This window comes from Cyclospora cayetanensis, unplaced genomic scaffold, assembly GCF_002999335.1.
Source record: "Cyclospora cayetanensis isolate NF1_C8 unplaced genomic scaffold, CcayRef3 CcayRef3_contig_121, whole genome shotgun sequence".
NCBI lineage: Eukaryota > Apicomplexa > Conoidasida > Eucoccidiorida > Eimeriidae > Cyclospora > Cyclospora cayetanensis.
The window spans coordinates 1-11961 of NW_020312061.1; the positions used below are offsets into that span (position 1 = coordinate 1).

Below are 11961 nucleotides of genomic sequence, written 5' to 3' on the forward strand. Positions count from 1 at the left end.
CAGAAGCTGAATGGCAGGGCGGAGGTGCTGCAGGTGCTCTACCAAGTTTCGGCTGAATGTTGAGAAGTCGTTTATGTAGACGGCCGTGCACCCCGACTTGAGATGCTCCCACAAATCTCTATTAGGTGGGCGTAGCCTGTCAGCTGAGGCGTTAGCAAGTCCAAAAATCACGTGTACTCGAGTTTGCGAATGCAAGTGTGTAGTGCCTTTTTAGTGTCTGTCCTCACGGACAAAGGGGATTTGTCAGGAGGCGTCTTTTAGCTCAGGTGTCAAATAAACAAATGACCCGTCTGGGTTGGCAGGGAATTCATCTATGTGGGGCATCGGGAGACTCTTTCCACAGTGATCTTGTTTAGTAGCTTCTACTTGATGCACGTGCACTACCTTTCGTCCTTTTCCGGCAACACCGTGGGTTTATGCCCGAGAACGCTGGTCAATTCCTGCACGTTACCTTTTTCCAGCAAATAGCATGCCTGCCCCTCAATCTCTTATTTATGCTGTGGGGGCTTCCGATACCCTGTAACACAGGCTGGGGCTGGCAAAGGGGTCGGCATTCTAACCTTGTGCTGGATGACCAGTTGGTGGCGACTGTGCTGGCAGCTCGTCACTATTTAACACACACGCGAGTCTCTCCTCTTGATACTTGCTCATTGATTCTGCTCCTCGACTGAAAGTTGAATTGATTATTCTACTTGAGCAAAAATCGAAGGGCCACTACGAGAGGATGCATGCTCGGAAGCATCTTTTCTTACTGAGCTGCTGAACCGCCAGCATGGAGACTCTGCCTCCCCTTGTTGAGACATTGGCTCTACCCCGCTGACCATAGATGGAATCAGTGTCGTTCAAGAGATCAGGATCAAGCTCGACTTCTTCCTAGCGATCACTATCGCACTAGCCTCTACAGCGTACAGCTGTGGTCGCATGTGCATCTGCCAAAGGCTCGCCCACGGCACAGTTCAGTTACCTCATGGTACAGCCATCCAGCACAGAAGTCACACACCATGCAGAGAAAAGCCACCTCGACATTAAAATATAATTGACTTGCTGTGGCACTGCATATTCTAGAATTTTGCCGCCCGTCAGAAAATCTCAGTCCTAGGGACTGCACTATAAGTGTACAAGCCGTACTGCGCTTCTACACCGTCTCCTCGGATAACAGATCCACTGCACATTCAGTGCCAAGTAGCCGTAGCATCTCTTGACCGTTAATGCGAGCTTGTACACGTGAAAAAGTGACGCCTGGTGAGTACCCGGCTGCGGCTCTAGCCTCTGTAGCTCCTTCTTCGCGCCAGAGCATGCGTGGTGGTTTTTCGTGTCCCTGCTGCTGAAGTTTTTTTTGCCCAGCAGCACGCTTCTGCTTGTTCCTGCTGCTTACGTTCTTTGACATTGTGCATGCGCCTGCATTTGGGAATTACCTGGCACAGTCTTTCACAATGGACACAAGAGCGTTCTTAGATTACTGCATAAAAGCTTTTAGTGACGCGGATGCCTTGTGGCCCTCCTTTCTCGCTCACCATAGCGCAGACTGTAGGCTGGGGCCGATGGACACCGTCTAGATATCCGTAGAGTTACAAAAATTTGGTAAGACTCTTTCCTTTAGCTACAGACCCAGGAGCTGCGCTCTTGCGATGCTGAAATATCGAAGAGTCCAACATGTGTTGAAGCCCTACCGGTCGTTTGCTAAGTCAGTTTTGCGAACCCTGAGACCACGTAAACGGACACGTCGAGCACACCAAAAACGAGCCACTGGTAGAGCAATTGTCCGTAGAAATAAGGCTTTCGCGAATCCAAAGCTTTATGTTTCTCTATTTACTGATCAATTGATAGATTCCCCAATTTCCGCTTTGGCAGTCCTTCCAAAGCGGAAATTGTTATCGGCAAACACAGCGCACTCAGGGATTTAGGAAGGCGTAGATTGTAATACTTCATACAGGCAAATATATGTCTCCACAGGAATAGAGCAGCCGTCAAAGCGTTTCCCCCCCACAGCAAACATGCTACAAGAAGCACTTGTGTAGGCTTTTTTGGGAGCAACGCACCAGGATACGTCAGCAAATGGCCGATAAAGACTTTGGATACTTGCCCAACGTTACAGCTGTCATACTTTTCTGGCAGGCATAACCTCATCGACACATCCATACACATTTTATCGACTGACACAACAGGTATTGTGCCACCTTTTGCTTGCTGCACGAGACTTTATTTTCAGACTGTCGCCGAATAGAATACGCTTGCTGGGACACAAAATTACTGGAAAATACAAAGGTTGCATGGGAACCTGACATCCAACTGCACTCCACAGTCAGTGGATGGCAAAAGAACAGATGCATCGAACCGTGCGATTCTGCCAACCATAACTCTCCATCCAAGGTCTCCGTAGGAAGATATGTATCTCCAGATTCAATTCAGTTGAGTGTCTCCCAAAAGGATTATTGCCTCCTTTTGCCCGCGCCCCTCAGGGACGACTTGCGAAGAGGAGAAGAACGTGGTGGAAAGGCTTCCTCAAGTCACTCCGCGCATTGATGTCTAGTTGCACATAGCATCTACAGCACATAAACACAACATTCCGACTTTTTGTATGGCTCTAACACTACTCTGCAACAAATGAGATACATCTACAGATAAAGCAATTACTCAGTTCCTCCTGATTCTTGCTTAACTCTAGCCAGTGTCGTAGAATTTTTCAGTGTAGCACACCCAGCAACAGAAGGGACATTGGACTCTACTTCATCCGCCACAGTTGGAGCTAGTGGCATTTGGACAGAGAGCTCCTATTTGTACTGTCATTCCTTTTCTGCTGTCACTAATATTTGTAGCAGCCTGACGGCGACATGCTTAAAATCCGTTGGGCCAAATGCGACAAAGTTCTGGTTGTCCCATCGTGAAGGTGTCATAAATTAAAATCATGCATCGCATGCGCCTTCGCTAGTTCCGGCCTAAGGTTGAATCCAGCGGCTGCAAATTCGGAACCTTCTAGTATGTTGCCTGTAGGGGCAAACCTGCACCTCGGCACTTCCTAATGAACTAGTATTGTCAATGTGGGGAATTAATAAACAGCCCACGATTGGCTTTGGCTATTTGTTTGTCTTATTGATTGCAAGGCAGTGTGAACTTAAGAAATAGCAGCCATTGCTGTACGCGTGTTTGCTTGGTGGTTAATTAATCTACCTGTATGCTCGCCGAGTTAAAAGACTGCAGCAACGCACACCACAGCTGTTCCTCTCCCACGAGCCATGTTTTGTGTTAGAGTCCCAAGCTAAGTTTTCCCTTAAGTCGACCATAATTTGAGAGCCACACCGCCACTCTGGAGTCGGAGAGCATTGAGACTGTGCCAGCATGAATAACTTTTTGTGCTCCTTGTCAAGAGGACAGATCCCCTTCCCTTGCTGTTTACAGCAACGCTAGCAATCCTCAATCTTCGAAGGAAGCTGTTCCTTTTCGCTGGTCCACAATTTTCTGTCGAGCAGTTGCTCGCATCGCACTACTCACTTTGTTCAGGTTCATTAGTTTCTTGATGGACTTTACTGTTCTTTATGATGCATCCAAACCGGACAATCAAGGCATTTTGCACGGATGAAGATCGGTACTCCGGCAACCAGTAGCAATACTGAAGGGCAATTGTTAGCGTAGTCAGCAAACTGAGGATCCTCATAGCTCAGGACGATCAGATGCAGCAGGAGCAACTTCAAAATATTGCAGCTAGATGAGGGCTAATGCGGCACCGTGTATCCCAAAGAGTCCTGTCTACCCACGCAACTACTCTCAGGAGAGCACGTGGTACAGGGCAGGCGTCCCACACTGCATCCGTGGGAATGCGCTTTCCACTCCATCGTGTTAATTAGGCTTGCGATGTTCGGGGATAGATGCTTCGCCAGTTCAGCAATAAGTTGCAGCTTGAACAGACCCCCAGTCGTCTTTTAAGCTTGCACTTAATTTCAAGGGGTAAAGAAAGTGCAAGCCATTGAGAACCACTGCTCACGCGAAAGGGGAAGGGCTAAGGTTGGGCCGACCCAACCGCCACATTTTGCTATTGCTGATACAAATTATGAACTATTCACGTTAGGGCTAGGGAGATAGACCGGTATCTATACTCCTGAATAGCGCAGATCTTAGGTAGATCGCACTCTGGTTATGCAGCTCTCTTCGCCATGTATTCCTCGCCCTACAAGCTAGCTAGATGAGAGAACAGACAAAGCTTCGTCTGCACATTGCGTCCAATGGGAAATAGAGATTGAAAGAAGACATTGGGCAGTGCTGCTGCAACCTTGCAGGCACACGTCCAAAACAACATTATACAGAGCCGGGAGAGCGCTCACCATGGGACGACAGCACCTATATTCCCTATGTATGATTCTAAAATTAGGCTAGTGAATACGGAAACTCAAAGAGTGAGACACCGCTGCGATGGGAAAGGGGCAGCAAATGATCACTCGCTGTCATCCAATCTGGGTAAGTTCCTGCCTCCGTCTAGTAGACTCGCTTCATGGGGGGCACTGCCTCCATCTCTTTGTCGAGGGGCTGCGCCTTTACGGGCCGATAGGCCAGTTCGAACTGCAGAAAGCAGGTCACACCGCGATTCGGTCTGTACATGCATGAAACTCATGCGCTCGCAGTATGTACAGCGGTCACTACCAGAATGCAGCACCAACAAGCAGTGAGCCAGCGACAGCATCGGCAGAAGTGTCGTTCGTTGCGTATCGATGTATCTGCCCCTTTCATTGGTAGGGAGGAGAGGTATCGACGTGTTAAGCTCTACTCCTCCAAAGGCACGTGGAAGGGCAGAGAGAGAAACAGCAAGGCCAAGCGGTCTGGTATACGGCGGACAGACGCAAATTGGAATTTCCATCCGGTGAGCAAGTGGCAGTCCCAGGCAGGGTGTACAGAGAGAAGTTGCGAGAACCGACAAACACAAAGCTTGCCGTTACCAAGCTCCTACCTTAGCATTCTCTATATCTCTGCCTCTCTGATAGGAAAGAGTGTGCACCATCCATTCTTTGTCGTCTCGTTCCTAAAAAAGCAACCCCAAATCCTAAGCCTCAAGTACGCAGTGTCAATCCTGTGCCTTGAAGGGCATGCAGCGCAAAAACCTAACTCCCAAGCATTCCGCTCACGGGCCCAACTCGAAGTCAAGATTTTTCGAGTTCCCTAACTCAACACCACAAACTCTTAGCCGTGAAGCTCAACCGCTGTGGCGTGGAGGCTAACCTTGAAGTCCTCTCGAGCATGCGCTCCGCGGCTCTCCTGGCGGGCTCCCGCACTCACAACCGTCTGGACAGCCTGCGTAAGGAGGTTTTCCAATTCAAGTGCTTCCATCAGATCCGTGTTCCTGCACGCAGCAAGCGTCGAGGAGGGAAGACGCTCGAGCACCTGGCGCGTTGAGACCGCTGTGCTACACACTACCCCGCACTGGGAAGAAAAGGCTCACCGCAGAAGGAGAACATGCACACAGCAGCACATATACACACGGGCAGCTGCAGCGGCAGCAGGGCATTGATTCGCAAATTGTATATAAGCACAAAGAGCGAGTGCGATTGAGCAAGTACGCCATAACGAGCGATACAGGCACCCCCACTACTCACAAAAAAGATGCCGTCAAATGACTCGCACACCCAACCGCCCGATCTTTGCAGCTAGTTGCAAGGGGTTTTTCTTTTTACCAGGCCCTCGACTTGTCCACAATACGGATGTCACCGAATTGAGCGGCGATTTCCTTAATCTTCTGAGCACCCTCCGCCAACACAGGGCCGGTGCGAAAGACTGCGGCGTGGTCCTGCATCGTCTGCATTGCGCAGGAACAGAAACGCAACACCTTCTGGTTGCAGCAAAGGAGGCAGCAAGGCTCCCGCTGAGCAGAAGTCACTCCAGAGCTACTACCGATCACAAACAGCGCGACAACAGCAGCAGCAGCCCCCACGGCAGCAAAACGGAGGCGGCAGGACGCAGTCACAAGATCAACATCATGAAGACGACAGCAGCAGCACCAAGAGTTACCTTCTGCATCATGTCTCGAAGATGAGCGGGCGTGATAGAGCCGCGATTCTCCTTGAGCTTGTCGATGCGTGCTAGAGTTTCCTCCCCAGCATCCGCACGGAGAGCGGGCTTTGGGTTGCCTACAAAAGTACATCATCTCACCAAAGAAAAAGGAGGCAACATCGAGAAGAAGAGACAGGCAGTCCTGCTGTGTGGAGGAGACCAAGCACGCAACGAGATGGCGAGATTCGCAAAACCACCGCTATACAGCTGCCGGTTGAGGCTTTTTTGCTTTGAAGAACAAGGACTAGCAGTTGCTGTTGTTGCTGCTTCTAAAAGAAAATAAATCAGCATCGCCGCATTCCACACTGCATGTACAAGAAAAACGATCGCATTTTCAACTTCAGGCACCCCCTAGAAGGGCAAGCGACAGCCCCTATCGACGCCAAGTCTGCATCCCTGCTGCTATGACGCTTCAGTGAGCAGATTGTGAGCTGCTTGCGTGATCCGCACTTTTCTTAACCTTGTCAGCAATGACCTCCGCGGCTTGCCTCCCAAAAACAACAAGATCTAGCAGGGAATTTGCGCCTAAGCGGTTTGCCCCGTGGACGGAAGCGCAAGCTGCTTCTCCAGCAGCGTACAAACCCTCCAACACGCTTTCGGAAGCTGCAGACACCATAGGTCGAACACCTGACCTCCCGCGCGCCTCATTACTCGGTACAAACGACAAGGCAGTGCCAATGTTAGGCACTAAGAAGGCACAGCACACGTCATGAGAAGCCTCAACTAAAACGTGGCGAAGCCTTTCAGGCTACCGATTAAGAAGCCCCACGCACATCAATTCACAAAACACGGGCTGCGAATCAGAATACTAAAGCCACACCCCTTTCACTTTCGGAAGAACTCCACCAAGCAGCATGTTGCTTCAATGGAAGCACCATTACGAAAAACCACGGACTGCAGGAAGGAAAACGTTTAGGAACTGTACGTAGTTCAGTCCGAACACACGCATAAGTGAACATCTACAGCATATCCTTCTATATCGTAATATACAGATATATAGATGAATATATATGAATACATATCCATAGATATGTATATAACTACATATACATGTATATATTTATATATACATATATATAACTATATACACATATATATAACTACATGTACATATATATAACTGCATATACATATATATAACTATATATACATATATATAACTGCATGTAAATACATATAAATATATATTTACACATGTATCCATATATATATATAGAAGCGCTGCTGTTAGTCCTGCCGTCCATTGTTACCCATTCTGCCGGATCCTTTTACGCAGTGCAGCACCTCAGAGCGCCAGTTTGTCGGTATTCCTCCCATGTTGTAGTGGACAGTCGGCAACACGGGAATGGGCTGTTTTGTCACATCGACCCCTGCACAGCGCAGCGATCGGCATGGTGCACGACAAGGCAGTACTGGCCGATTGCTGCGTAGCTTGAAGGCTGCTGGAGTGTTTCAAGAAGAAGGACGCACAGAAAAGAAAATGCCTGCCCTAGGGCAGCCACAATGTACAAGAGGAGGCTTCTCAACACCATCGGCAAAACAGCAAGCAGTCCTGCACGCAGAAACCTCTGGCTCTGCCCTGCTTGCTACTTGCGCGATCTCTCAAATAGTTCTCGTTTGCCAGTTGCAAACGTTCTGCGCTCTCCTGATTCCCAGCATGCGTTCAACAAGGCCAACATCTGAAAAACTCCCTGCATCTATCCAGCAAGCAGCGATCCAATAACATGCACGTACCGGCAAAGATCTTGGCAGTTTCGGTAATGCCAGGAAGTCTCGCATGCAGTGTTTCCGGGTCGAGGTGAGTAAGATCTAGGTGGCAGTGGTCCTTCTTTGGACCGCAGCCTCTCCCTAAGAAGACAGAAAGCAACAAACCAGTCAGCTGCCTATCCTCGAGGCTTTAAAGGGCCTTGCTGTCTCACCGACACGGGGAGAAGACGCAAACAGCCGCAGATGCAGGCAGAGGGCAGCGGGAGCAACGGGGGAGCAACGCAGCAAACGCCCCTGAAACGAGAAAGGGAAAAACAAACCTTCCCGGATTTCGATCGTCATCGAACGAGACACCACGTCGCGGCTCGCCAAATCCTTGGCAGTTGGAGCATACCTATGAAACGCACTCGCATGCTCTCAGCCCGGCCCACGAACTTCAAGCTGAGACTCTGGAGCTTCTACAACACCCCAAGATTCTGCAGAGAGCGCCTCCAAACAAGGCCTTTCAGCCATGGCAGCCCTCTAGAAACACCCCGCCACGCAGCCTTTATCCACCAGCCTCAACCGTGAACGAAAGACCTTTACCCCAGCCAGAGTCTCACCGAGCCATGAAGGCTTCTCCCTCGCTGTTGCGGAGGATGCCGCCTTCTCCTCTGCATCCCTCCGTCATCAGGCAGCCTAAAAGAAAGCCCCCAACGCACCGAACCTCGGACAGTCTGCATCCCGCGCAAGTCTGCTAGAATGCAAGCTCGCGGCGAGCTCCAGCCAAGAAGAACCCCATAAACGACTGCTCTTCACGACAAGCGAAGCAAAAAGTGACAGTCTTGGCTTCGACGCGTGTGCTGACACACACGTCTCCCAGCAGCTACCGGCGCAGTCTTCCGCTGCATGCCCAAGAAAGTGTGTAAAAAGGGGGGCCCCAGACGGTTTAATATATTCTTACCAGCCGGGAAAATTCCAGTAGGATGAAACTGCACGAACTCCAAATCCTGCAAAGCCAGTCCTGCACGGGCAGCCATCGCGCCTCCGTCTCCCGTGCAGGTGTGCGCTGAAGTGCAGCTCTGGTATGCTCGGCCGTAGCTGCACATACACACGTAGATGCATGCAGAGATACACATATATACACAGATACATATGCATATATAGATACATATACGTAGATACAAATATATACATTCACACATACATGCACAGATATACATCAGATACAAATACATGAGCGGATACATACATACATATACATCCATAGAAATAAATACATACATACACAAATACATACACCGATACATACACCGATACATATATATATACATCTATATAGGTACATACATACACAGAAAAAACGCATACACAGATACACATTACATACACAAATACACATGTATACATAGATACGAATACATACATGTATACATAGAGATATGTATCTACATATACCCCGGACGAGTCACAAGCCCTAGGACGAGTAGACACAACACCGTGCAGCAGTCTTCGCGCGCAACTAGGAAGCCAACGCAGCACCAGTTAGCCTCGCCGAAGCTGCGCTTCTCGGATTCGAAGCGCAACTGCACTTTTTAGAGGGTAAATCCTCACCCGCCAGTGGCCAGGACGGTGTGGTTTGTTGCGAATCTGTGAATGGAGCCGTCCTCAATACACATCGCCACGACTCCGACGCAACGTGGAGGGCCCCCAGGGATTTGCGACGGCTCCATGATCAAATCTAGCGCGAAGTATTCTATGAAGAAGTTGCACGAGTACGACAAAGCCCGCCCGTACAGAGTATGCAGCATTGCATGGCCTGCAGCGTTCGAGGAATAGCACCCAGCATCAGCAGACTTGCGTCGAGGAGCGTAGGAAGGTGCAAGGCAGCCCTTCGCGAAGGCAAATGAAACATGAAACAAAAGCGCATCGCTAGAACTAGCTCCGAAAGCGGCAGCCCCCACAAAAATTCCCTAATTCTGTCTCTCAGACATCCACCCGTGTAAGTCACCAGTTCTGTCCGCAGCAGCGGCGCATCTGTAGGCTTGTCCACCCTTCCCAAACTTCAAGGACTGCCCGCCGAAGGCTCTCTGTAGACAAAGCGAAGCCGCAAGTCGAGCCTTCCGGCGACGCGTACGCAGCTCTTAAACGCCACCCTGTTGCTCCCTCCCCCTACCGATCCCCCACTATTCTCTCCCCGCCCACAAAAACAAGGACAAACGCAAACTTCCGATGCCGTGCCTGGTAAATCTTGCCATCCTTAGTTCTTGAGAAAGGCAAGCCATACGACTCCAACTCGCGCACCACACGGGGGGCCTCTCGACACATGTGTTGAATGGCATCCTGAAAACAGCCGATCTCAAAGAAGAGCCTACACCCACACATCCTGACTTCCAGAAGCCTGACAACAAAGGCAGCTGCACTCCCTCTCCCGCTCCTCTCCCTCCCGCTCAACATCTAAATGGACGGCGGCTTGCCTGGTCACCAAGCCAGTCTGAGCCCTTGACTGTGTCGAACGCATGCCATCTCCAGTCATCCTACGACAAAAAACCATGCACGCCTCCTTTCAGCAGTGCCATCACAGCAGCAAGGAAAGCCGTCCGTCAAGAGCTACTTGAAAGAGGCATTTCCTGCAGCAGCCTGCCTAGTAGCGCAGCACACTGTGCCCTCCACACAGGACGGGCGGCAAAACGCAGATGCTCGCCAGGCACTCGCATTTTGCCTGCTGGAATTCTGTACGGCCGAACTGGCCTCGTCACCAGCCCCTAGCCAGCTAGCGCTGCAAGCTATCCATCCCTCCAAATCGCGCGTTAAAAGGTCAAAATGCCAACCTTCAAGCCTGCTGAACTGCCGACAAGAAGACCTCCACGCTGCTCGAGCGAGCGACGAGCGCCACACCTGCATCCTCCTGCATGGACTATTCAGCTGCGGGGTGATCACTATCCCTACATCGCTCGGTTCTCTAGATATCGGGAAGCAGCGCGAAGCGAGCAGTCAACCGTGCAAACTATCGACACACCTCGCACATATTCCCGAGGGCTGCGTTGATGCCTCCCTGAGCAGCGACGGTGTGCGAACGTGTGGGGAACAGTTTGCTGATGCATGCCGTTCGCAAGCCTGCAGCCACCCCAGCACAACGAGCTCCAGGCTTTAGCCACGCGCGCTAGTCGCAGCACGTGGGGAGAGAAGTCTCAAGAGCAGCTGCAGTCAAGAGGCTCTGCCGCAAGGCGCAGAGCACCCGAGGAGCCCACCATGGCTTCCAGCCAATGAGTCGAAGCGGGAGCAGTAAAGCCGCCTCATGCATCTGCCACCTACCTTGAGAAGCAAGGCCAAATGCCGCTCGAAGGCCAGCGCCTCCAGCCCCTACAACGACCGCGTCATACGTGTGTGTGTTCACCTCGTAGCCTCCTGCAAGCGCATGGGAAGGAGGAGGAGTAGCGCAGCGATGCTGCGGGATTGCTGGAAGCCTCAAGGCTGCTGCTGCGGGGTGCTAAGAGCCGCAGCTGGTGCTTCGCAGTGGCAGGCCGCCAACATACCTATCTTTGAAATGCTCTGTGCTGGGGTGGAGAGAGTAGACAAACAGGCAACCCGCATAGAGGCGCCGCTGCTGCTGCTGCCGCATGCAGCAGCAGCAGCCACCCTGCCCGAGAGACGCCTCTGAAACGCCGTTGCGAGCATCATTGCGGATGCCCAGCAGAAACAAGTAGAGCAGAGAGAGGACGAATAGGTCAAGAAAATTCTTTGATTTATCTGCCGCTCCTGCCGCTGCTGCTCTGTCGCTGCTGCTGCCGGAGGAGCCTGGAAGTCGAAGCAGTGTAGCGGCCGCTGTGTGTTTCTCGAGACCACGAAATTCCCGCAACGTGGAGTTGGCAGTCCCTTCCGTCCCTAGCAGCTGTCGCATGCAGCTGCGTGAGAGCTCGCAGCGGCAGCTGCCAGCCACCGCGACTCTTGGGGCTGCAGCAACAGCCGCTGCCCTTCGAGCAGCAGCTGCAGCAATGGCACTGGTGGTCGCTGGCGTAGGAGCGTGTCTTCTGTTTCCTCGTAATTTGAAGTCTTCTTCTTCGGTGTGCCTCCCCTATTCCGCCGGAAGTAGCGGAGCCAATGATCCAGAACTTGTGGGGTGCACGCCGCGCAGCGTCAGCAGCTTCGAGGAAAAGGAGGGCTTTTACTTCGTAGGTGTTTGGTGCCCAGTGTCGGATGAGAACGGAGGATTTCGAGCATTTTTCGAGGCTCCCCTGCGCC

General features: G+C 51.3%; 1 protein-coding gene across 1 annotated transcript; it reads right to left on the reverse strand.

Moving 5' to 3' along the window:
• Window positions 1-4467: 4467 nt before the first annotated feature.
• Window positions 4468-11400, reverse strand: LOC34619546 (succinate dehydrogenase [ubiquinone] flavoprotein subunit, mitochondrial). Its single transcript, XM_026336328.1, has 18 exons — window positions 11256-11400; window positions 11035-11127; window positions 10739-10836; window positions 10197-10256; window positions 9947-10062; window positions 9731-9807; window positions 9334-9538; window positions 8684-8820; window positions 8343-8418; window positions 8061-8134; window positions 7768-7881; window positions 7284-7403; window positions 6484-6636; window positions 5992-6110; window positions 5658-5779; window positions 5206-5326; window positions 4937-5008; window positions 4468-4551 (listed from the first exon to the last, which is right to left on the reverse strand). The coding sequence occupies exons 1-18, from the start codon at window positions 11398-11400 to the stop codon at window positions 4468-4470; spliced, it is 1986 nt and encodes a 661-aa protein (XP_026192113.1).
• Window positions 11401-11961: the final 561 nt, after the last annotated feature.